The 25,000-nt window shown below is 48.2% G+C and overlaps 1 protein-coding gene across 1 annotated transcript in view; it reads left to right on the top strand.

Moving 5' to 3' along the window:
- csmd2 (CUB and Sushi multiple domains 2) overlaps window positions 1-25,000 on the top strand; it is a 384,085-nt gene that overhangs the window by 187,314 nt on the left and 171,771 nt on the right. Inside the window, exon 32 of the mRNA XM_036971824.1 lies at window positions 2,473-2,682. Coding sequence (XP_036827719.1) covers window positions 2,473-2,682 — 210 coding nt within the window. The remainder of the gene's footprint in view (window positions 1-2,472; window positions 2,683-25,000) is intronic.

Genomic DNA, 25,000 nt, shown 5'->3' with positions numbered 1-25,000 from the left:
TAACAACAAGACAGCGTAGGTTAACGTTGGGGTAAAAACAAGACAACGTAGGTTAAAAACAAGACAACGTAGGTTGACGTTGGGGTAAAAACAAGACAACGTAGGTTAAAAACAAGACAACGTAGGTTAACGTTGGGGTAAAAACAAGACAACGTAGGATGACGTTGGGGTAACAACAAGACAACGTAGGTTAACGTTAGGTTAACAACAAGACAACGTAGGTTAACGTTGGGGTAACAACAAGACAACGTAGGTTAACGTTGGGGTAACAACAAGACAACGTAGGTTAACGTTAGGTTAACAACAAGACAACGTAGGTTAACGTTGGGGTAACAACAAGACAACGTAGGTTAACGTTGGGGTAAAAACAAGACAACGTAGGATGACGTTGGGGTAAAAACAAGACAACGTAGGTTAACGTTAGGTTAACAACAAGACAACGTAGGTTAACGTTGGGGTAACAACAAGACAACGTAGGTTAACGTTAGGTTAACAACAAGACAACGTAGGTTAATGTTGGGGTAACAACAAGACAACGTAGGTTAACGTTGGGGTAACAACAAGACAACGTAGGTTAACGTTGGGTTAACAACAAGACAACGTAGGTTAACGTTGGGGTAAAAACAAGACAACGTAGGTTAACGTTGGGGTAAAAACAAGACAACGTAGGTTAACGTTGGGGTAACAACAAGACAACGTAGGTTGACGTTGGGGTAAAAACAAGACAACGTAGGTTAAAAACAAGACAACGTAGGTTAACGTTGGGGTAAAAACAAGACAACGTAGGTTAAAAACAAGACAGCGTAGGTTGACGTTGGGGTAAAAACAAGACAACGTAGGTTAACGTTGGGGTAAAAACAAGACAGCGATGGTTAGCGTAGGTTAAAAACAAGACAACGTAGGATGACGTTAGGTTAACAACAAGACAACGTAGGTTAACGTTGGGGTAACAACAAGACAACGTAGGTTAACGTTAGGTTAACAACAAGACAACGTAGGTTAACGTTGGGGTAAAAACAAGACAACGTAGGTTAACAACAAGACAATGTAGGTTAACGTTGGGGTAAAAACAAGACAGCGATGGTTAACGTAGGTTAAAAACAAGACAACGTAGGATGACGTTAGGTTAACAACAAGACAACGTAGGTTAACGTTGGGGTAACAACAAGACAATGTAGGTTAACGTTGGGGTAACAACAAAACAACGTAGGTTAACGTTGGGGTAAAAACAAGACAACGTAGGATGACGTTGGGGTAAAAACAAGACAACGTAGGTTAACGTTAGGTTAACAACAAGACAACGTAGGTTAACGTTGGGTTAACAACAAGACAACGTAGGTTAACGTTGGGGTAAAAACAAGACAACGTAGGTTAACGTTGGGGTAAAAACAAGACAACGTAGGTTAACGTTGGGGTAACAACAAGACAACGTAGGTTAACGTTGGGGTAACAACAAGACAACGTACGTTAACGTAGGTTAAAAACAAGACAACGTAGGTTAAAAACAAGACAGCGTAGGTTAACGTTGGGGTAAAAACAAGACAAAGTAGGTTAAAAACAAGACAGCGTAGGTTGACGTTGGGGTAAAAACAAGACAACGTAGGTTAACGTAGGTAAAAAACAAGACAGCGTAGGTTAACGTTGGGGTAAAAACAAGACAACGTAGGTTAACGTTGGGGTAAAAACAAGACAACGTAGGTTAATGTTGGGGTAAAAACAAGACAACGTAGGTTAACAACAAGACAACGTAGGTTAACGTTGGGGTAAAAACAAGACAACGTAGGTTAACGTTGGGGTAAAAACAAGACAGCGATGGTTAACGTAGGTTAAAAACAAGACAGCGTAGGTTGACGTTGGGGTAAAAACAAGACAACGTAGGTTAACAACAAGACAGCGTAGGTTAACGTTGGGGTAAAAACAAGACAACGTAGGTTAACGTTGGGGTAAAAACAACACAACGTAGGTTAACAACAAGACAACGTAGGTTGACGTTGGGGTAAAAACAAGACAACGTAGGTTAACAACAAGACAACGTAGGTTAACGTTGGGGTAAAAACAAGACAACGTAGGTTAAAAACAAGACAGCGTAGGTTAACGTTGGGGTAAAAACACGACAACGTAGGTTAACGTTGGGGTAAAAACAAGACAACGTAGGTTAAAAACAAGACAACGTAGGTTAACGTTGGGTTAACAACAAGACAACGTAGGTTAACGTAGGTTAACAACAAGACAACGTCAGTTAACGTTGGGGTAAAAACAAGACAACGATGGTCTTACTTGTTTTTCAAATCCAATCAGTTTTCCACATTGATTCAACATCGTCACGTTGATATATGTTTTTGTTGAAATGACATGGGAACAATGTTGATTCAACCAGTTTTTGTCCAGTGAGGTGTTACAAGAAGTTGTTTGTCTCTATGTGGATTGTATTTCTTGGTACTGTCTCTTAATCTTGTATTCCATCACCCCCAGGAGCCCATGTCCAGTTCCTCAACTTCTCCACCGAGGCTAACCATGACTTCCTGGAGATCAGGAACGGCCCGCTGGACACCAGCACTGTGATTGGTCGATTCAGTGGACAGGATGTCCCGCCCTCCCTGCTCACCACCTCCCATGAGACCACAGTGTATTTCCATAGTGACCACTCCCAGAACAAGCCAGGCTTCAGGTTTGAGTACCAGGGTAAGAGACTCAGGACATGGCTTCAGGTTTGAGTACCAGGGTAAGAGACTCAGGACATGGCTTCAGGTTTGAGTACCAGGGTAAGAGACTCAGGACATGGCTTCAGGTTTGAGTACCAGGGTAAGGGGCTCAGGACATGGCTTCAGGTTTGAGTACCAGGGTAAGAGACACTGGAGGTTACACTAACTTTTGGATGCATGAACCAAGTTTTTGTTCTCCACGTTTCATCTAATGTTCTGAACTTCCCATTTGATTGGGATTCAGGCATCTATCCTAGCTGGATCACGACTAGGGTTGCACATTTTGGGGAATATTCAGAGGTGGAAACTTTCTTTGGGAATTAGTGGGAGTATATGGGAATTAACGGAAATATATGCATATAAATATTAATACCATATAAATGTAGATGTCTTTTACATTAGATATACCATATTTATCATATCATCTGAAGACAGAAACGTAAACCTTTTACCTTATCATAAGTAGACATTATTACAAATTATTAAATCCTTCCAATAGAAATAAAATATATATATTTAGTTACGAATTGAACTTTAGGTCTTTGGTCTTTGGTCTTCGTTCAGAATGTTCTGGAAGGCTTCATACTTACCCAATACATCGTTTGGTTTCAAGTCTTGCGTCTTTGTATTAGCTACTGCTAATAACATCAGCTGAAATGCACCCAAAACGTCCTCTGGTCCGGAAAAGTTGCGCATCAAAACTTCAAAATTACATATTATATGTCGACTAAACAGGTCAAACTAAGTGCAGAAGCAAGCTTTATGATGTTTTAGACACGCAAAACAAACTTCAATTCAATCGGCCATCGTCTGCCCTTCTCTTGAGTGCTGGAACAAAGGAATGGCTGGGACCAATTCGCGCCCATACGCACAGCCTATTCTCTCGTGGCACGCACTATTTTCACTCCCATAGGGTCAATTCTCGCGGGATTTGAACGATTCAAAGCTCTAATGAAAGAGGACATCTAGCGGAAGAGATAGAAAGTGTCCCCAGAATCATAACTGGTTGGGAAGGGTGGGGGCCATGACGTCAAAGTTGCTCCAACTTTCATGGCCACAAAAACTAGTTTGGAAGAATGCCTGCCCTGTGAGTTCTGCTATACTTACAGACATAATTCCTACGGTTTTAGAATCTTTAGAGTGTTTTCTATCCAATAATACTTTTTATTTGCATATATTAGCAATTTTTGACAGATTTTTTTTCCAGTTTACTAGGGGTACCCAATCTCTCCAAAGGGGGCGTATGTCTGCCATATCCTTAACAATGAGTTGACTCCTCAAATGGGATGATTTCAGTGAACAACAAAAGAAAGGGAATATTGAATGATCCCCAATGATCCATCGCATCTCCCCCAAAAAGTTTTCAACACGCATCTGTATAATGATAGTCTAGAATCTAAAGCTTTGGTTGTCTTCCTCTTGTACATCAGACTCCGAGGCCTCATCTTCACTGTCACTTTCCAACCTGGTTGAGGATGGCACATTTCACATTTTCCCGGGTGGCCACCAATTCTTCAACCCTTGTATTGGTCAACCTGTTGCGTGCTTTGGTGTGTGTGTTCCCAAAAAAGGACCAATTGCGCTCTGAGGCGGCTGATGTTGGTGGGATTTGGAGGATGATGGAGGAAACAGGAGAATGAGCCTCAAATCAGCAAAGTCCCTTCACCAGGTGGATGATGAGATATGTTGGCATGACTGCCATATTGCATCTCCATCCCAAAGCCCTTGCTTGGAAGTGTACTTCGCCAGACTGCCAAGAACCTTGCCCTCATCCAGGCCAAGGTGGCGAGACACGGTAGTGATGACACCATAGACCTTGTTGATCTCTGCACCAGACAGGATGCTCTGGCCAGCATACTTGGGGTCCAACATGTACGCTGTGGCGTGTATTGGCTTCAGACAGAAGTCTTCACACTTTTTGATGTATTTCAGAACTGCAGTTTCCTCAGCTTAGAGAAACAGTGAAGTGGGCAGGGCAGTACGGATTTCTTCTCTTACATCTGCAAGCAGAGTCTGAACATCAGACAGGATGGCATTGTCTCCCTCAATCCGTGCAATGGCTACTGCTATAGGTTTCAGGAGTTTCAGGCTGCTTACCACTCTCTCCCAAAATACATCATCCAGGAGGATCCTCTTGATGGGGCTATCAGCAGACTGTGATATGGCCATTCCTTAGAGAGACTCCTTCCCCTCCAGGAGACTGTCAAACATGATGACAACACCACCCCAACGGTGTTACTGGGCAGCTTCAATGTGGAGCTGTTATTCGTCTCACTTTGCATGGTGAGGTAGATTGCTGCTATAACTTGATGACCCTTCACATACCTAACAATTTCCAATGGCTCTCTTGTAGAGTGTATCCATTGTTTTCAGTGCCATGATGTCCTCGAGGAGCAGATTCAATGCATGAGCAGCACAGCCATTGGGTGTGATGTGAGGGTAGGACTCCTCCACCTTAGACCAAGCAGCCTTCATGTTCACAGCATTGTCTGTCACCAGTGCAAATATCTTCTGTGGTCCAAGGTCATTGATGACTGCCTTCAGCTCATCTGGAATGTAGAGACCGGTGTGTCTGTTGTTTATTGTGTCTGTGCTCATGTAGAATACTGGTTGAGGTGTGGAGATGATGTAGTTAATTATTCATTGACCACGAACATTCGACCACTCATCAGAGATGATTGAGTCTGCTTTCTCTATGATTTTCTTGACCTTCACTTGAACTCTGCATCCAGCAAATTAGTAGATAAAGCATGTCTGGTTGGAGGGGTGTTTGCTGGGCGAAGAGCTTTCAGAAATCTCTTCCAATACACATTGCCTGTGAGCATCAGAGGTGAACCAGTTGCATACACAGCTCGAGCAAGACATTCATCAGAATTTCTCTGACTACGTTCCTCCATTGAGTCAAACAAACTTCTGATTCCAGGAGGACCATGAGCTGTTGGTATCAATAAGGTGTCTGATTCATCCTTTTCACTTCCAATAGAAGTAGAGGGACTTTAGTCAGAGGTTGCTTGTTGTGAACGCTGAGGGAACTTTATGCACTTGGCCAGATGATTCTGCATCTTTGTTGCATTCTTCACATATGATTTGGCACATAATTTGCAAATGTACACCGCTTTTCCTTCTACATTAGCTGCAGTGAAATGTCTCCATCCGTCAGATAGTGCCCATGGCATTTCCTGTTTCCATTTCCATTTTCCTGTAAAGATTAGAAAAAAATGAGTAAAAAAAAAAATAATAATAATAATTCCATGTGCAGATAAATAGTTAAGCAATTTGATTAAACAACTCCTTTGTAAGATACATGTTTTTAAATGAAACATGTATGGAAGCAGGTGAATTAACACTCCTCCGTTAGCAGGCTCAAGCTAAAACCCACATGGTAGCAAAAACAACCTAGCAAAAATTGTTAACAAGTTAGAAATGATTTAAACACACTTTGCTGTAGGCTACTATTTACTAGTTCATTAACAAAAAATAATGTAATATAAAATATGTTCACCCCCCCCAGTATCGTAATCAAAACTTACCAGAAAGCATGTCCTTGGCTCAGACAGTGTAGCATTGTGGGCTCAATAGCATCTCATTAGTGTGCAAGATCTTGAGAATCAGCTGTACTTGTGATGGAAGAATGCACTGTGCATGCAGGGGGTTGCAATTCCATTGAATTGGGGATAGTTTAGCCAAAATTTGCCACAAGACCTAGAATAGCCTTGTGTATACCACAAAAAAAGTTCACTTTTGAATATGAGCAAAATTCCCCAAATTCCAGGGCTTTACTTTTCATGGAATCTTTCCGGAAGAATTCTGGAAATTTGGCAGAAAGTTTCCGACCCTATGCAACCCTAATCACGATAGATGACTTCTTGCTAAATCATTAGCCTGAAAACGTCTGATAAACTTCAGTTTTCAAGTGAACTATCTCTTTGAGAATACAAAGTATACTATAGATCAAAAGTATGTGGACACCTCTTCAAATTTGTGGATTTGGCAATTTCAGCCTCATCCGTTGCTGACAGGTGTATAAACTCCAACACACCACCATGCAATCTCCATAGACAAACATTGGCAGTAGAATAGCCTTACTGACGAGCTCAGTGACATTCAAACTGACACTGTCATAGGATGTCACCTTTCCAACAAGTCAGTTCATCAATGTTCTGCCCTGCTAGAGCAGCTGTGGTCAACAGTAAATGTTTTTATTGTAAAGTGGAAACGTCTAGGAGCAACAAAGGCTCAGCCACACAAGCTCACAGAACAGGACCGCTGAGTTCTGAAGCGCCTAGCGTGTAGAAATGATCTGTCCTTGGTTGCAACACTCACTATCCAATAACTGTTCGTCGGGAGCTTGATGAAATAGGTTTCCATGGGCGAGCAGCCATACACAAGCCTAAGATCACCATGTGCAATGCCAAGCGTTGGCTGGAGTGGTGTAAAGCTCTCCACCATTGGACACTGGAGCAGTGGAAACGCGTTCTCTGGAGTGATGAATCACGCATCACCATTTTGCAGTCCATCCTCCAAACCAGATGGGTTTGACGGCTGCCAGGAGAACGCTACCTGCCCAAATGCATAGTGCCAACTGTAAAGTTTGGTGGAGGAGGAATAATGGTCTGGGGCTGTTTTTCATGGTTCAGGCTCCTTTGTTCCAGTGAAGGGAAATATTACTGGTACAGCATACAACAACATTCAATTCTATGCTTCCGAATTTGTGACAACAATTCAGGGAAGGCCATTTCCTGTTTCAGCATGACAATGCCACCGTGCACAAAGCGAGGTCCATACAGAAATGGTTTGTCGAGATAGGTGTGGAAGAACTTGACTGGCCTGCACAGAGCCCTGACCTCAACCCCATTGAACACCTTTGCTCAACACAATCGCTCAAAATCACTCTTCCACCACACTAATGCCCTTGCGGCTGAATTGAAGCAAGTCCCCTCAGTAATGTTTCAACATCTAGAGGAAAGCCTTCCCGGAAGAGTGGAGGCTGTCATAGCAGCAAAGGAGGGACCAACTCCATATTAATGCCTATGATTTTAGAGTTTTGATATTCGATCAGCAGGTGTCCACATGCTTTTGGTCACGTTGTGAACATCTCTCTCTCACTGTCGGACTCATTCAGTTATACCCCTAGATATATTTGTATTAATTTATATTTTCACAATGATGCTGATGTTATTACAGGATAAATGCAAAATCATAAGTTTAGGATTTGTTCTTTTGATGAAACTTACATGACATCGGTAGCATTTCACTGTTGACTGATCTTGGATGTAAAACCTATATCTTACTCATAGATATCTCATGAACCAAGTTATATCAAGCTAATAAGCCCCAAGACTCTGTAAAACTGCCCCGGGTATAAACCTGTATTTAAACTATGAGTTCTCCCTCCCTCTGTCAGCGTCATAAAGGTTGTCTGTATTCATACAATAATCTCCCCCTCCTCTATACCTCCCACCTCCCAACCCCAGAAAACAGAAACCTTCCCCTCCTGTTTATACCTCCCACCTCCCAACCCAGGAAAACAGACACCTCCCCCTCCTGTTTATACCTCCCACCTCCCAACCCCAGAAAACAGAAACCTCCCCCTCCTGTTTATACCTCCCACCTCCCAACCCAGGAAAACAGAAACCTCCCCCTCCTGTTTATACCTCCCACCTCCCAACCCAGGAAAACAGAAACCTCCCCCTCCTGTTTATACCTCCCACCTCCCAACCCAGGAAAACAGAAACCTCCCCCTCCTGTTTATACCTCCCACCTCCCAACCCAGGAAAACAGAAAGGGAAAAACCCAACCTTAATCTACAAAGTCACGGCACAAAGGTGCTCAACTTTATATTGTGATTCAGTGAACGAGCGGCAAATTGAAATCTACTATCTGGCATTTCCATAATTATGTTACATTACCATATAAACCAAGCATTATATTTGGAAATGCCCCCTTTTGCAACGCTTGCATGACTTATCTCTCACAAAGGAGGCTCTGATCCAGAGAAATCCATTTCTTTAGTCATCTTTATATCCAGGGCCTTCAAGGCTCAATGACTACTCCTCTCTCTCTCTCTCTCTCTCTCTCGCTCTCTCTCTCTGTCTCTCTCTCTCCCTCTCATTCTCTCTCTCTCTCTCTCTCTCATTCTCTCTCTCTCTCTCTCTCTCGCTCATTCTCTCTCTCTCTCTCTCTCTCGCGCTCTCTCTCTCTCTGTCTCTCTCTCTCCCTGTCTCTCTCTCTGTCTCTCTCTCTCTCTCTCTCTCATTCTCTCTCTTTCTCTCTCTCTCTCTCTCTCATTCTCTCTCTCTCTCTCACTCTCTCGCGCTCTCTCTCTCGCGCACTTTCTCTCTCTCTCACTCTCTCTCTCACTCTGTTTCTCTTTCTTCCTCTCTCTCTCTCCCTCTTTTGTTTCCATCGAGAAATGATCTGGGAATAATTTGCTCATAGCTCTGATAAAACTACAGAATGATGTTTTTATATTTTTCTTTCTCCCAAAATAAAGTGAGAGACGGAGGAAACATCTCAATTGGGTGAAAGCCTTTCCTCGATTCCACCGTCCTCCTCTCCTCTGTGAGGTCGATGAGTGTCCTCCTCTGTGAGGTCGATGAGAGTCCTCCTCTCCTCTGTGAGGTCGATGAGTGTCCTCCTCTGTGAGGTCGATGAGAGTCCTCCTCTCCTCTGTGAGGTCGATGAGAGTGTCCTCCTCTCCTCTGGTAGGTCGATGAGAGTGTCCTCCTCTCCTCTGTGAGGTGGATGAGTGTCCTCCTCTCCTCTGTGAGGTGGATGAGTGTCCTCCTCTCCTCTGTGAGGTGGATGAGAGTGTCCTCCTCTCCTCTGTGAGGTGGATGAGTGTCCTCCTCTCCTCTGTGAGGTGGATGAGAGTGTCCTCCTCTCCTCTCGTAGGTCGATGAGAGTGTCCTCCTCTCCTCTGTGAGGTCGATAAGAGTGTCCTCCTCTCCTCTGTGAGGTGGATGAGAGTGTCCTCCTCTCCTCTGTGAGGTGGATGAGAGTGTCCTCCTCTCCTCTGTGAGGTTTATGAGTGTCCTCCTCTCCTCTGTGAGGTTGATGAGTGTCCTCCTCTCCTCTGTGAGGTCGATGAGTGTCCTCCTCTCCTCTGTGAGGTCGATGAGAGTGTCCTCCTCTCCTCTGTGAGTTCGATGAGAGTGTCCTCCTCTCCTCCTCTGTGAGGTCGATGAGAGTGTCCTCCTCTCCTCTGTGAGGTCGATGAGAGTGTCCTCCTCACCTCTGTGAGGTCGATGAGTGTCCTCCTCTCCTCTGTGAGGTCGATGAGTGTCCTCCTCTCCTCTGTGAGGTCGATGAGTGTCCTCTCCTCTGTGAGGTCGATGAGTGTCCTCCTCTCCTCTGTGAAGTCGATGAGAGTGTCCTCCTCTCCTCTGTGAGGTCGGTGAGTGTCCTCCTCTCCTCTGTGAGGTCGATGAGTGTCCTCCTCTCCTCTGTGAGGTGGATGAGAGTGTCTTCCTCTCCTCTGTGAGGTCATTGAGTGTCCTCCTGTGTGAGGTTGATGAGTGTCCTCCTGTGTGAGGTCGATGAGTGTCCTCCTCTCCTCTGTGAGTTCGATGAGTGTCCTCCTCTCCTCTGTGAGGTCGATGAGAGTCCTCCTCTCATCTGTGAGGTCGATGAGTGTCCTCCTCTGTGAGGTCGATGAGAGTCCTCCTCTCCTCTGTGAGGTCGATGAGAGTGTCCTCCTCTCCTCTGTGAGGTCGATGAGTATCCTCCTCACCTCTGTGAGGTCGATGAGTGTCCTCCTCTCCTCTGTGAGGTCGATGAGTGTCCTCCTCTCCTCTGTGAGGTCGATGAGTGTCCTCCTCTCCTCTGTGAGGTCGATGAGTGTCCTCCTCTCCTCTGTGAAGTCGATGAGAGTGTCCTCCTCTCCTCTGTGAGGTCGGTGAGTGTCCTCCTCTCCTCTGTGAGGTCGGTGAGTGTCCTCCTCTCCTCTGTGAGGTGGATGAGAGTGTCCTCCTCTCCTCTGTGAGGTCATTGAGTGTCCTCCTCTGTGAGTTCGATGAGTGTCCTCCTCTCCTCTGTGAGGTCGATGAGAGTCCTCCTCTCCTCTGTGAGGTCGATGTGTGTCCTCCTCTGTGAGGTCGATGAGAGTGTCCTCCTCTCCTCTGTGAGGTCGATGAGTGTCCTCCTCTGTGAGGTCGATGAGAGTGTCCTCCTCTCCTCTGGCAGGTCGATGAGAGTGTCCTCCTCTCCTCTGTGAGGTCGATAAGAGTGTCCTCCTTTCCTCTGTGAGGTGGATGAGAGTGTCCTCCTCTCCTCTGTGAGGTCGATGAGAGTGTCCTCCTCTCCTCTGTGAGGTTGATGAGTGTCCTCCTCTCCTCTGTGAGGTCGATGAGTGTCCTCCTCTCCTCTGTGAGGTCGATGAGTGTCCTCCTCTCCTCTGTGAGGTCGATGAGAGTGTCCTCCTCTCCTCTGTGAGTTCGATGAGAGTGTCCTCCTCTCCTCCTCTGTGAGGTCGATGAGAGTGTCCTCCTCTCCTCTGTGAGGTCAATGAGAGTGTCCTCCTCTCCTCTGTGAGGTCAATGAGAGTGTCCTCCTCACCTCTGTGAGGTCGATGAGTGTCCTCCTCTCCTCTGTGAGGTCGATGAGTGTCCTCCTCTCCTCTGTGAGGTGGATGAGAGTGTCCTCCTCTCCTATGTGAGGTCGGTGAGTGTCCTCCTCTCCTCTGTGAGGTCGATGAGTGTCCTCCTCTCCTCTGTGAGGTGGATGAGAGTGTCTTCCTCTCCTCTGTGAGGTCATTGAGTGTCCTCCTGTGTGAGGTTGATGAGTGTCCTCCTGTGTGAGGTCGATGAGTGTCCTCCTCTCCTCTGTGAGTTCGATGAGTGTCCTCCTCTCCTCTGTGAGGTCGATGAGAGTCCTCCTCTCCTCTGTGAGGTCGATGAGTGTCCTCCTCTGTGAGGTCGATGAGAGTCCTCCTCTCCTCTGTGAGGTCGATGAGAGTGTCCTCCTCTCCTCTGTGAGTTCGATGAGAGTGTCCTCCTCTCCTCCTCTGTGAGGTCGATGAGAGTGTCCTCCTCTCCTCTGTGAGGTCAATGAGAGTGTCCTCCTCACCTCTGTGAGGTCGATGAGTGTCCTCCTCTCCTCTGTGAGGTCGATGAGTGTCCTCCTCTCCTCTGTGAGGTCGATGAGTGTCCTCCTCTCCTCTGTGAGGTGGATGAGAGTGTCCTCCTCTCCTATGTGAGGTCGGTGAGTGTCCTCCTCTCCTCTGTGAGGTCGATGAGTGTCCTCCTCTCCTCTGTGAGGTGGATGGGAGTGTCTTCCTCTCCTCTGTGAGGTCATTGAGTGTCCTCCTGTGTGAGGTTGATGAGTGTCCTCCTGTGTGAGGTCGATGAGTGTCCTCCTCTCCTCTGTGAGTTCGATGAGTGTCCTCCTCTCCTCTGTGAGGTCGATGAGAGTCCTCCTCTCCTCTGTGAGGTCGATGAGAGTCCTCCTCTCCTCTGTGAGGTCGATGAGAGTCCTCCTCTCCTCTGTGAGGTCGATGAGTGTCCTCCTCTGTGAGGTCGATGAGAGTCCTCCTCTCCTCTGTGAGGTCGATGAGAGTGTCCTCCTCTCCTCTGTGAGGTCGATGAGAGTGTCCTCCTCACCTCTGTGAGGTCGATGAGTGTCCTCCTCTCCTCTGTGAGGTCGATGAGTGTCCTCCTCTGTGAGGTCAATGAGTGTCCTCCTCTCCTCTGTGAAGTCGATGAGAGTGTCCTCCTCTCCTCTGTGAGGTCGGTGAGTGTCCTCCTCTCCTCTGTGAGGTCGGTGAGTGTCCTCCTCTCCTCTGTGAGGTGGATGAGAGTGTCCTCCTCTCCTCTGTGAGGTCATCGAGTGTCCTCCTCTGTGAGTTCGATGAGTGTCCTCCTCTCCTCTGTGAGGTCGATGAGAGTCCTCCTCTCCTCTGTGAGGTCGATGAGTGTCCTCCTCTGTGAGGTCGATGAGAGTGTCCTCCTCTCCTCTGTGAGATCGATGAGTGTCCTCCTCTGTGAGGTCGATGAGAGTGTCCTCCTCTCCTCTGGCAGGTCGATGAGAGTGTCCTCCTCTCCTCTGTGAGGTCGATAAGAGTGTCCTCCTTTCCTCTGTGAGGTCGATGAGAGTGTCCTCCTCTCCTCCGTGAGGTCGATGAGAGTGTCCTCATCTCCTCTGTGAGGTTGATGAGTGTCCTCCTCTCCTCTGTGAGGTCGATGAGTGTCCTCCTCTCCTCTGTGAGGTCGATGAGTGTCCTCCTCTCCTCTGTGAGGTCGATGAGAGTGTCCTCCTCTCCTCTGTGAGGTCATTGAGTGTCCTCCTGTGTGAGGTCGATGAGTGTCCTCCTGTGTGAGGTCGATGAGTGTCCTCCTCTCCTCTGTGAGTTCGATGAGTGTCCTCCTCTCCTCTTTGAGGTTGATGAGTGTCCTCCTCTCCTCTGTGAGTTCGATGAGTGTCCTCCTCTCCTCTGTGAGGTCGATGAGTGTCCTCCTCTCCTCTGTGATGTCATTGAGCGTCCTCCTGTGTGAGGTCGATGAGTGTCCTCCTCTCCTCTGTGAGATCGATGAGTGTCCTCCTCTCCTCTGTGAGGTCGATGAGAGTCCTCCTCTCCTCTGTGAGGTCGATGAGTGTCCTCCTCTGTGAGGTCGATGAGAGTCCTCGTCTCCTCTGTGAGGTCGATGAGTGTCCTCCTCTCCTCTGTGAGGTCGATGAGAGTGTCCTCCTCACCTCTGTGAGGTCGATGAGTGTCCTCCTCTCCTCTGTGAGGTCGATGAGTGTCCTCCTCTCCTCTGTGAGGTCGATGAGTGTCCTCCTCTCCTCTGTGAAGTCGATGAGAGTGTCCTCCTCTCCTCTGTGAGGTCGGTGAGTGTCCTCCTCTCCTCTGTGAGGTCGATGAGTGTCCTCCTCTCCTCTGTGAGGTGGATGAGAGTGTCCTCCTCTCCTATGTGAGGTCGGTGAGTGTCCTCCTCTCCTCTGTGAGGTCGATGAGTGTCCTCCTCTCCTCTGTGAGGTGGATAGGAGTGTCTTCCTCTCCTCTGTGAGGTCATTGAGTGTCCTCCTGTGTGAGGTTGATGAGTGTCCTCCTGTGTGAGGTCGATGAGTGTCCTCCTCTCCTCTGTGAGGTCGATGAGAGTGTCCTCCTCTCCTCTGTGAGGTCATTGAGTGTCCTCCTGTGTGAGGTCGATGAGTGTCCTCCTGTGTGAGGTCGATGAGTGTCCTCCTCTCCTCTGTGAGTTCGATGAGTGTCCTCCTCTCCTCTTTGAGGTTGATGAGTGTCCTCCTCTCCTCTGTGAGTTCGATGAGTGTCCTCCTCTCCTCTGTGAGGTCGATGAGTGTCCTCCTCTCCTCTGTGATGTCATTGAGTGTCCTCCTGTGTGAGGTCGATGAGTGTCCTCCTCTCCTCTGTGAGATCGATGAGTGTCCTCCTCTCCTCTGTGAGGTCAATGAGAGTCCTCCTCTCCTCTGTGAGGTCGATGAGTGTCCTCCTCTGTGAGGTCGATGAGAGTCCTCGTCTCCTCTGTGAGGTCGATGAGAGTGTCCTCCTCTCCTCTGTGAGGTCGATGAGAGTGTCCTCCTCACCTCTGTGAGGTCGATGAGTGTCCTCCTCTCCTCTGTGAGGTCGATGAGTGTCCTCCTCTCCTCTGTGAGGTCGATGAGTGTCCTCCTCTCCTCTGTGAAGTCGATGAGAGTGTCCTCCTCTCCTCTGTGAGGTCGGTGAGTGTCCTCCTCTCCTCTGTGAGGTCGGTGAGTGTCCTCCTCTCCTCTGTGAGGTGGATGAGAGTGTCCTCCTCTCCTCTGTGAGGTCATTGAGTGTCCTCCTCTGTGAGTTCGATGAGTGTCCTCCTCTCCTCTGTGAGGTCGATGAGAGTCCTCCTCTCCTCTGTGAGGTCGATGAGTGTCCTCCTCTGTGAGGTCGATGAGAGTGTCCTCCTCTCCTCTGTGAGGTCGATGAGTGTCCTCCTCTGTGAGGTCGATGAGAGTGTCCTCCTCTCCTCTGGCAGGTCGATGAGAGTGTCCTCCTCTCCTCTGTGAGGTCGATGAGAGTGTCCTCCTCTCCTCTGTGAGGTCGATAAGAGTGTCCTCCTTTCCTCTGTGAGGTCGATGAGAGTGTCCTCCTCTCCTCCGTGAGGTCGATGAGAGTGTCCTCCTCTCCTCTGTGAGGTTGATGAGTGTCCTCCTCTCCTCTGTGAGGTCGATGAGTGTCCTCCTCTCCTCTGTGAGGTCGATGAGTGTCCTCCTCTCCTCTGTGAGGTCGATGAGAGTGTCCTCCTCTCCTCTGTGAGTTCGATGAGAGTGTCCTCCTCTCCTCCTCTGTGAGGTCGATGAGAGTGTCCTCCTCTCCTCTGTGAGGTCAATGAGAGTGTCCTCCTCACCTCTGTGAGGTCGATGAGTGTCCTCCTCTCCTCTGTGAGGTCGATGAGTGTCCTCCTCTCCTCTGTGAGGTGAATGAGAGTGTCCTCCTCTCCTCTGTGAGGTCGGTGAGTGTCCTCCTCTCCTCTGTGAGGTCGATGAGTGTCCTCCTCTCCTCTGTGAGGTGGATGAGAGTGTCCTCCTCTCCTCTGTGAGGTCATTGAGTGTCCTCCTGTGTGAGGTCGATGAGTGTCCTCCTGTGTGAGGTCGATGAGTGTCCTCCTCTCCTCTGTGAGTTCGATGAGTGTCCTCCTCTCCTCTTTGAGGTCGATGAGTGTCCTCCTCTCCTCTGTGAGTTCGATGAGTGTCCTCCTCTCCTCTGTGAGGTCGATGAGTGTCCTCCTCTCCTCTGTGATGTCATTGAGTGTCCTCCTGTGTGAGGTCGATGAGTGTCCTCCTCTCCTCTGTGAGATCGATGAGTGTCCTACTCTCCTCTGTGAGGTTGATGAGTGTCCTCCTCTCCTCTTTGAGGTCGCCTCCATTTATAGCCAAACACATTGTGGCTCCGCATCCGTTTATAGCCAAACACATTATGGCTCCGCCTTGGTTTATAGCCAAACACACTGTGGCTCCGCCTCCGTTTATAGCCAAACACACTCTGGCTCCGCCTCCGTTTATAGCCAAACACATTGTGCAGGTGAATTTTACATTTAGAAAGCATATATGGGGCTGTTCTTAAAGGCAACTTGTGGACCGGACTGTTTGACCATTTAGGCTATACTTTGTTCAATCATGTTACTACATTAGCTAGCTACAGTGCTTTCCGGAAAGTATTCAGACCCCTTGAATTTTTCCACATTTTGTTACGTTAAAGCCTTATTCTCAAATGGATGAATACAAATCCTCAATAATTTACACACAGTACCCCATAATGACATCACAGTACCCCATAATGACATCACAATACCCCGTAATGACAAAGCAAAAACAGGCTTTTAGAAATGTTTGCATCAGACTGGGGCAAAGCTTCACCTTCCAGCAGGACAACGACCATAAGCAGACAGCCAAGAGAACGCAGGAGTGGCTTCGGGAGAAGTCTCTGAATGCCCTTGAGTGGCCGCGCCAGAGCCTGGACTTGAACCCGATTGTACATCTCTGGAGAGTCCTGAAAATAGCTGTGCAGCGACACTTCCCATCGACCTCCCCAAATACACCTGTGTAGCTTCAAACCTGTTAGAAATCTATGTCATTCTTCAACAACACAAACTCCAAAGCAAATCAGGGGCAGAAAAATAGGTTTATTTGGGAAGGACAAATCAAGATGTTATGCTGGGAGGTAGATATTCAGATGTTCAGTCTCCCCTCTCCTCAGCTTTTCTTCACTGAACAAAGGAACAGGATGCCAGGTATAACCCCCCACCCTAGCCTGGGGTTGACCAATCAGAAGTCCTTGCAGTACAGCTTGGCCAATGGCCAAATAACAAGTATCCTGCTCCAGACTCGATGTAAAGAACGTAGCACACGTAGCTCTGAGTTCAGGAGTGACATTCCACAGATTCTAAACAGATGTTGAACTGAAACCCAACTCCTATTTACAATTCCCTATTGACCATTAGTACTCTAGTTTTCAGTCCTCTCATCCTCTCATTCTCACAAACTCTCAAACTCTCAACCTATCAACCTCTCATCCTCACAAACTCTCAAACTCTCAAACTCTCAACCTCTCATCCTCTCAATCTCTCAAACTCTCAACCTATCAACCTCTCATCCTCACAAACTCTCAAACTCTCAACCTATCAACCTCTCATCCTCTCATCCTCTCATCCTCTCAATCTCTCATCCTCTCAATCTCTCATCCTCTCAATCTCTCATCCTCTCAACCTCTCATCCTCTCATCCTCTCATCCTCTCAACCTCTCAATCTCTCAAACTCTGCATTGTGTATTTATCTTCAACATACTCTTACATACCCAAGAAGACTCGAGGCTGTAAATGCTGCCAACGGTGCTTCAACAAAGTACTGAGTAAAGGGTCTGAGTACTTACGTAAATGTCATATTTCTGTTTCTATTTGTAATAAATTAGCAACATTTCCTCAAAAATGTTTTTTTTTTGCTTTGTCATTATGGGGTATTGTGATGTCATTATGGAGTATTGTGATGTCATTATGGGGTATTGTGGTGTCATTATGGGGTATTGTGGTGTCATTATGGGGTATTGTGATGTCATTATGGGGTATTGTGTTGTCATTATGGGGTATTGTGATGTCATTATGGTGTATTATGGTGGCATTATGGGGTATTGTGATGTCATTATGGGGTATTGAGTGTAGATTGATGAGGGGTGAAAAAAGTATTTAATCCATTTTAGAATAAGTCTGTAACATAACAAAATGAGGAGAAAGGTCAAAAGGTCAGAATACTTTCCGAATGTATATCTAACAACCTGGGACACCTTCAGCAGTAGACAACATTATGGTACGTTCATGTATAATAATGTATATCTAACAACCTGGGACACGTTCAGCAGGAGACAACATTATGGTACGTTCATATATAATAATGTCTATCTAACAACCTGGGACACGTTCATATATAATAATGTGTATCTAACAACCTGGGACACCTTCAGCAGGAGACAACATTATGGTACGTTCATATATAATAATGTATATCTAACAACCTGGGACACGTTCATATATAATAATGTGTATCTAACAACCTGGGACACGTTCAGCAGGAGACAACATTATGGTACGTTCATATATAATAATGTATATCTAACAACCTGGGACACCTTCAGCAGGAGACAACATTATGGTACGTTCATATATAATAATGTCTATCTAACAACCTGGGACACGTTCATATATAATAATGTCTATCTAACAACCTGGGACACGTTCAGCAGGAGACAACATTATGGTACGTTCATATATAATAATGTATATCTAACAACCTGGGACACCTTCAGCAGGAGACAACATTATGGTACGTTCATATATAATAATGTATATCTAACAACCTGGGACACGTTCAGCAGGAGACAACATTATGGTACGTTCATATATAATAATGTATATCTAACAACCTGGGACACCTTCAGCAGGAGACAACATTATGGTACGTTCATATATAATAATGTATATCTAACAACCTGGGACACGTTCAGCAGGAGACAACATTATGGTACGTTCATATATAATAATGTACGTAGAAGAAACATGCCTCTCTGACATGTTGAATAAGGAATAACGTTGGCTCTATTCATGGAACATCAATCTGCAACGTTCGAGAAAGATTTTCAACCAGTAGCCTACTGAATGTAGCCATGGTAACATTACCAGTAGCCTACTGAACGTTGCCCTGGTAACAATACCAGTAGTCTAATGAATGTTGTCCTGGTAACATTACCAGTAGTCTAATGAATGTTGTCCTGGTAACATTACCAGTAGTCTAATGAATGTTGTCCTGGTAACATTGCCAGTAGTCTACTGAACGTTGTCCTGGTAACATTGCCAGTAGTCTACTGAAAGTTGTCCTGGTAACATTGCCAGTAGTCTACTGAATGTTGTCCTGGTAACATTGCCAGTAGTCTACTGAACGTTGTCCTGGTAACATTGCCAGTAGTCTACTGAACGTTGTCCTGGTAACATTGCCAGTAGTCTACTGAACGTTGTCCTGGTAACATTGCCAGTAGTCTACTGAACGTTGTCCTGGTAACATTGCCAGTAGTCTACTGAACGTTGTCCTGGTAACATTGCCAGTAGTCTACTGAACGTTGTCCTGGTAACATTGCCAGTAGTCTACTGAACGTTGTCCTGGGAACATTGCCAGTAGTCTACTGAACGTTGTCCTGGTAACATTGTCAGTAGTCTACTGAACGTTGTCCTGGTAACATTGCCAGTAGTTTAGATGCAAACATTTGTTAACACAGAGAGGAAGGAAAAGGGATGACAAACAATTTATTGACTGGGTAGATAATGACTCATGTCGCTACGCTATATGTGACTGGGTAGATAATGACTCATGTCGCTACGCTATATGTGACTGGGTAGATAATGACTCATGTCGCTACGCTATATGTGACTGGGTAGATAATGACTCATGTCGCTACGCTATATGTGACTGGGTAGATAATGACTCATGTCGCTACGCTATATGTGACTGGGTAGATAATGACTCTTGTCGCTACGCTATATGTGACTGGGTAGATAATGACTCTTGTCGCTACGCTATATGTGACTTGGTAGATAATGACTCTTGTCGCCACGCTATATGTGACTGGGTAGATAATGACTCTTGTCGCTACGCTATATGTGACTGGGTAGATAATGACTCTTGTCGCTACGCGATATGTGACTGGGTAGATAATGACTCTTGTCGCTACGCGATATGTGACTGGGTAGATAATGACTCTTGTCGCTACGCTATATGTGACTGAGTAGATAATGACTCTTGTCGCTACACGATATGTGACTGGGTAGATAATGACTCTTGTCGCTACGCGATATGTGACTGGGTAGATAATGACTCTTGTCGCTACGCTATATGTGACTGGGTAGATAATGACTCTTGTCGCTACGCGATATGTGACTGGGTAGATAATGACTCTTGTCGCTACGCGATATGTGAATGGGTAGATAATGACTCTTGTCGCTACGCTATATGTGACTGGGTAGATAATGACTCTTGTGACGAAGACTTAGCACAGCGGTCTAAAGCGCTGCATCTCATTGCAAGAGGCGTCACAACAGACCCTGGCTTCAATCCAGGCTGTATCATATCCCGGCCGTGATGGGGAGTACCACAGAGCGGTGTTCAATTGGCCCAGTGTTGGCTGGGGTAGGCAGTCATTGTAAATAATAATTTGTTCTTAACTGACTTGCCGAGTTAAATACTGTCCACCAATGAAGGAGGCCATTCCGTGTCTACCACACTGTCCTCTAAGGGAGGAGGCCATTCTGTGTCTACCACACTGTCCTCTAATGGAGGAGGCCATTCAATGCAGATTGACAATGTAGAGTGACTAATCGAAAACACACACTGTAAACAACCTCTCCCTCATACCATTCTCCCTGCCTCTGTCCACCTCTCCCTCATACCGTTCTCCCTGCCTCTGTCCACCTCTCCCTCATACCGTTCTCCCTTCCTCTGTCCAGCTCTCCCTCATACCGTTCTCCCTTCCTCTGTCCACATCTCCCTCATACCGTTCTGCCTTCCTCTGTCCACCTCTCCCTCATACCGTTCTCCCTTCCTCTGTCCACATCTCCCTCATACCGTTCTCCCTTCCTCTGTCCACCTCTCCCTCATACCGTTCTCCCTTCCTCTGTCCACATCTCCCTCATACCGTTCTCCCTTCCTCTGTCCACCTCTCCCTCATTCCGTTCTCCCTTCCTCTGTCCACCTCTCCCTCATACCGTTCTCCCTTCCTCTGTCCACCTCTCCCTCATACCGTTCTCCCTTCCTCTGTCCACCTCTCCCTCATACCGTTCTCCCTTCCTCTGTCCACCTCTCCCTCATACCGTTCTCCCTTCCTCTGTCCACATCTCCCTCATACCGTTCTCCCTTCCTCTGTCCACCTCTCCCTCATTCCGTTCTCCCTTCCTCTGTCCACATCTCCCTCATACCGTTCTCCCTTCCTCTGTCCACCTCTCCCTCATACCGTTCTCCCTTCCTCTGTCCACCTCTCCCTCATACCGTTCTCCCTTCCTCTGTCCACATCTCCCTCATACCGTTCTCCCTTCCTCTGTCCACATCTCCCTCATACCGTTCTCCCTTCCTCTGTCCACCTCTCCCTCATACCGTTCTCCCTTCCTCTGTCCACCTCTCCCTCATACCGTTCTCCCTTCCTCTGTCCACATCTCCCTCATACCGTTCTCCCTTCCTCTGTCCACCTCTCCCTCATACCGTTCTCCCTTCCTCTGTCCACATCTCCCTCATACCGTTCTCCCTTCCTCTGTCCACCTCTCCCTCATTCCGTTCTCCCTTCCTCTGTCCACATCTCCCTCATACCGTTCTCCCTTCCTCTGTCCACCTCTCACTCATACCGTTCTCCCTTCCTCTGTCCACCTCTCCCTCATACCGTTCTCCCTTCCTCTGTCCACATCTCCCTCATACCGTTCTCCCTTCCTCTGTCCACATCTCCCTCATACTGTTCTCCCTTCCTCTGTCCACCTCTCCCTCATACCGTTCTTCCTCTGTCCACATCTCCCTCATTCCGTTCTCCCTTCCTCTGTCCACATCTCCCTCATACCGTTCTCCCTGCCTCTGTCCACCTCTCCCTCATACCGTTCTCCCTGCCTCTGTCCACCTCTCCCTCATACCGTTCTCCCTTCCTCTGTCCACATCTCCCTCATACTGTTCTCCCTTCCTCTGTCCACCTCTCCCTCATACCGTTCTCCCTGCCTCTGTCCACCTCTCCCTCATACCGTTCTCCCTTCCTCTGTCCACATCTCCCTCATACTGTTCTCCCTTCCTCTGTCCAGCTCTCCCTCATACCGTTCTCCCTTCCTCTGTCCACCTCTCCCTCATACCGTTCTCCCTTCCTCTGTCCACATCTCCCTCATACCGTTCTCCCTTCCTCTGTCCACCTCTCCCTCATTCCGTTCTCCCTTCCTCTGTCCACATCTCCCTCATACCGTTCTCCCTTCCTCTGTCCACATCTCCCTCATACCGTTCTCCCTTCCTCTGTCCACATCTCCCTCATACCGTTCTCCCTTCCTCTGTCCACATCTCCCTCATACCGTTCTCCCTTCCTCTGTCCACATCTCCCTCATACCGTTCTCCCTTCCTCTGTCCACCTCTCCCTCATACCGTTCTTCCTCTGTCCACCTCTCCCTCATACCGTTCTCCCTTCCTCTGTCCACATCTCCCTCATACCGTTCTCCCTTCCTCTGTCCACCTCTCCCTCATTACGTTCTCCCTTCCTCTGTCCACATCTCCCTCATACCGTTCTCCCTTCCTCTGTCCACCTCTCCCTCATACCGTTCTCCCTTCCTCTGTCCACATCTCCCTCATACCGTTCTCCCTTCCTCTGTCCACCTCTCCCTCATACCGTTCTCCCTTCCTCTGTCCACATCTCCCTCATACCGTTCTCCCTTCCTCTGTCCACCTCTCCCTCATTCCGTTCTCCCTTCCTCTGTCCACATCTCCCTCATACCGTTCTCCCTTCCTCTGTCCACATCTCCATCATACCGTTCTCCCTTCCTCTGTCCACATCTCCCTCATACCGTTCTCCCTTCCTCTGTCCACCTCTCCCTCATTCCGTTCTCCCTTCCTCTGTCCACATCTCCCTCATACCGTTCTCCCTTCCTCTGTCCACCTCTCCCTCATACCGTTCTCCCTTCCTCTGTCCACATCTCCCTCATACCGTTCTCCCTTCCTCTGTCCACATCTCCCTCATACCGTTCTCCCTTCCTCTGTCCACATCTCCCTCATACCGTTCTCCCTTCCTCTGTCCACATCTCCCTCATACCGTTCTCCCTTCCTCTGTCCACATCTCCCTCATTCCGTTCTCCCTTCCTCTGTCCACATCTCCCTCATACCGTTCTCCCTGCCTCTGTCCACCTCTCCCTCATACCGTTCTCCCTGCCTCTGTCCACCTCTCCCTCATACCGTTCTCCCTTCCTCTGTCCACATCTCCCTCATACTGTTCTCCCTTCCTCTGTCCACCTCTTCCTCATACCGTTCTCCCTGCCTCTGTCCACCTCTCCCTCATACTGTTCTCCCTTCCTCTGTCCAGCTCTCCCTCATACCGTTCTCCCTTCCTCTGTCCACCTCTCCCTCATACCGTTCTCCCTTCCTCTGTCCACATCTCCCTCATACCGTTCTCCCTTCCTCTGTCCACATCTCCCTCATACCGTTCTCCCTTCCTCTGTCCACCTCTCCCTCATTCCGTTCTCCCTTCCTCTGTCCACATCTCCCTCATACCGTTCTCCCTTCCTCTGTCCACCTCTCCCTCATACCGTTCTCCCTTCCTCTGTCCACATCTCCCTCATACCGTTCTCCCTTCCTCTGTCCACATCTCCCTCATACCGTTCTCCCTTCCTCTGTCCACATCTCCCTCATACCGTTCTCCCTTCCTCTGTCCACATCTCCCTCATACCGTTCTCCCTTCCTCTGTCCACATCTCCCTCATTCCGTTCTCCCTTCCTCTGTCCACATCTCCCTCATACCGTTCTCCCTGCCTCTGTCCACCTCTCCCTCATACCGTTCTCCCTGCCTCTGTCCACCTCTCCCTCATACCGTTCTCCCTTCCTCTGTCCACATCTCCCTCATACTGTTCTCCCTTCCTCTGTCCACCTCTCCCTCATACCGTTCTCCCTGCCTCTGTCCACCTCTCCCTTATACCGTTCTCCCTTCCTCTGTCCACATCTCCCTCATACTGTTCTCCCTTCCTCTGTCCAGCTCTCCCTCATACCGTTCTCCCTTCCTCTGTCCACCTCTCCCTCATACCGTTCTCCCTTCCTCTGTCCACATCTCCCTCATACCGTTCTCCCTTCCTCTGTCCACCTCTCCCTCATACCGTTCTTCCTTCCTCTGTCCACATCTCCCTCATACCGTTCTCCCTTCCTCTGTCCACCTCTCCCTCATTCCGTTCTCCCTTCCTCTGTCCACATCTCCCTCATACCGTTCTCCCTTCCTCTGTCCACCTCTCCCTCATACCGTTCTCCCTTCCTCTGTCCACCTCTCCCTCATACCGTTCTCCCTTCCTCTGTCCACATCTCCCTCATACCGTTCTCCCTTCCTCTGTCCACATCTCCCTCATACCGTTCTCCCTTCCTCTGTCCACCTCTCCCTCATACCGTTCTTCCTCTGTCCACATCTCCCTCATTCCGTTCTCCCTTCCTCTGTCCACATCTCCCTCATACCGTTCTCCCTGCCTCTGTCCACCTCTCCCTCATACCGTTCTCCCTGCCTCTGTCCACCTCTCCCTCATACCGTTCTCCCTTCCTCTGTCCACATCTCCCTCATACCGTTCTCCCTTCCTCTGTCCACATCTCCCTCATACTGTTCTCCCTTCCTCTGTCCACCTCTCCCTCATACCGTTCTCCCTGCCTCTGTCCACCTCTCCCTCATACCGTTCTCCCTTCCTCTGTCCACATCTCCCTCATACTGTTCTCCCTTCCTCTGTCCAGCTCTCCCTCATACCGTTCTCCCTTCCTCTGTCCACCTCTCCCTCATACCGTTCTCCCTTCCTCTGTCCACATCTCCCTCATACCGTTCTCCCTTCCTCTGTCCACCTCTCCCTCATACCGTTCTCCCTTCCTCTGTCCACATCTCCCTCATACCGTTCTCCCTTCCTCTGTCCACCTCTCCCTCATTCCGTTCTCCCTTCCTCTGTCCACATCTCCCTCATACCGTTCTCCCTTCCTCTGTCCACCTCTCCCTCATACCGTTCTCCCTTCCTCTGTCCACATTTCCCTCATACCGTTATCCCTTCCTCTGTCCACATCTCCCTCATACCGTTCTCCCTTCCTCTGTCCACATCTCCCTCATACCGTTCTCCCTTCCTCTGTCCACATCTCCCTCATACCGTTCTCCCTTCCTCTGTCCACATCTCCCTCATACCGTTCTCCCTTCCTCTGTCCACATCTCCCTCATACCGTTCTTCCTCTGTCCACCTCTCCCTCATACCGTTTTTCCTCTGTCCACATCTCCCTCATACCGTTCTCCCTTCCTCTGTCCACATCTCCCTCATACCGTTCTCCCTTCCTCTGTCCACATCTCCCTCATACCGTTCTTCCTCTGTCCACCTCTCCCTCATACCGTTCTTCCTCTGTCCACATCTCCCTCATACCGAGATTGAACAAGCAGGTTTTTAATAGAAACGACGTCTACTTAGTTGTGTTCCTCAATACAAAATCTATGACTCATGAAGAACATTCTTCTGTGTCTCTCTCTCCGAACAGAATGCATATTTCTCAGCTATTTCCTAGTTCTGTATCGATTGGATTAAAACATGAATCATAAGAACACTGCACACA

The sequence above is a fragment of the Oncorhynchus mykiss genome, chromosome 32, assembly GCF_013265735.2.
Source record: "Oncorhynchus mykiss isolate Arlee chromosome 32, USDA_OmykA_1.1, whole genome shotgun sequence".
Classification (NCBI taxonomy): domain Eukaryota; kingdom Metazoa; phylum Chordata; class Actinopteri; order Salmoniformes; family Salmonidae; genus Oncorhynchus; species Oncorhynchus mykiss.
The sequence above is the reverse complement of the archived record's forward strand: the minus strand, read 5'-3'. Positions and strand labels throughout refer to the sequence as shown.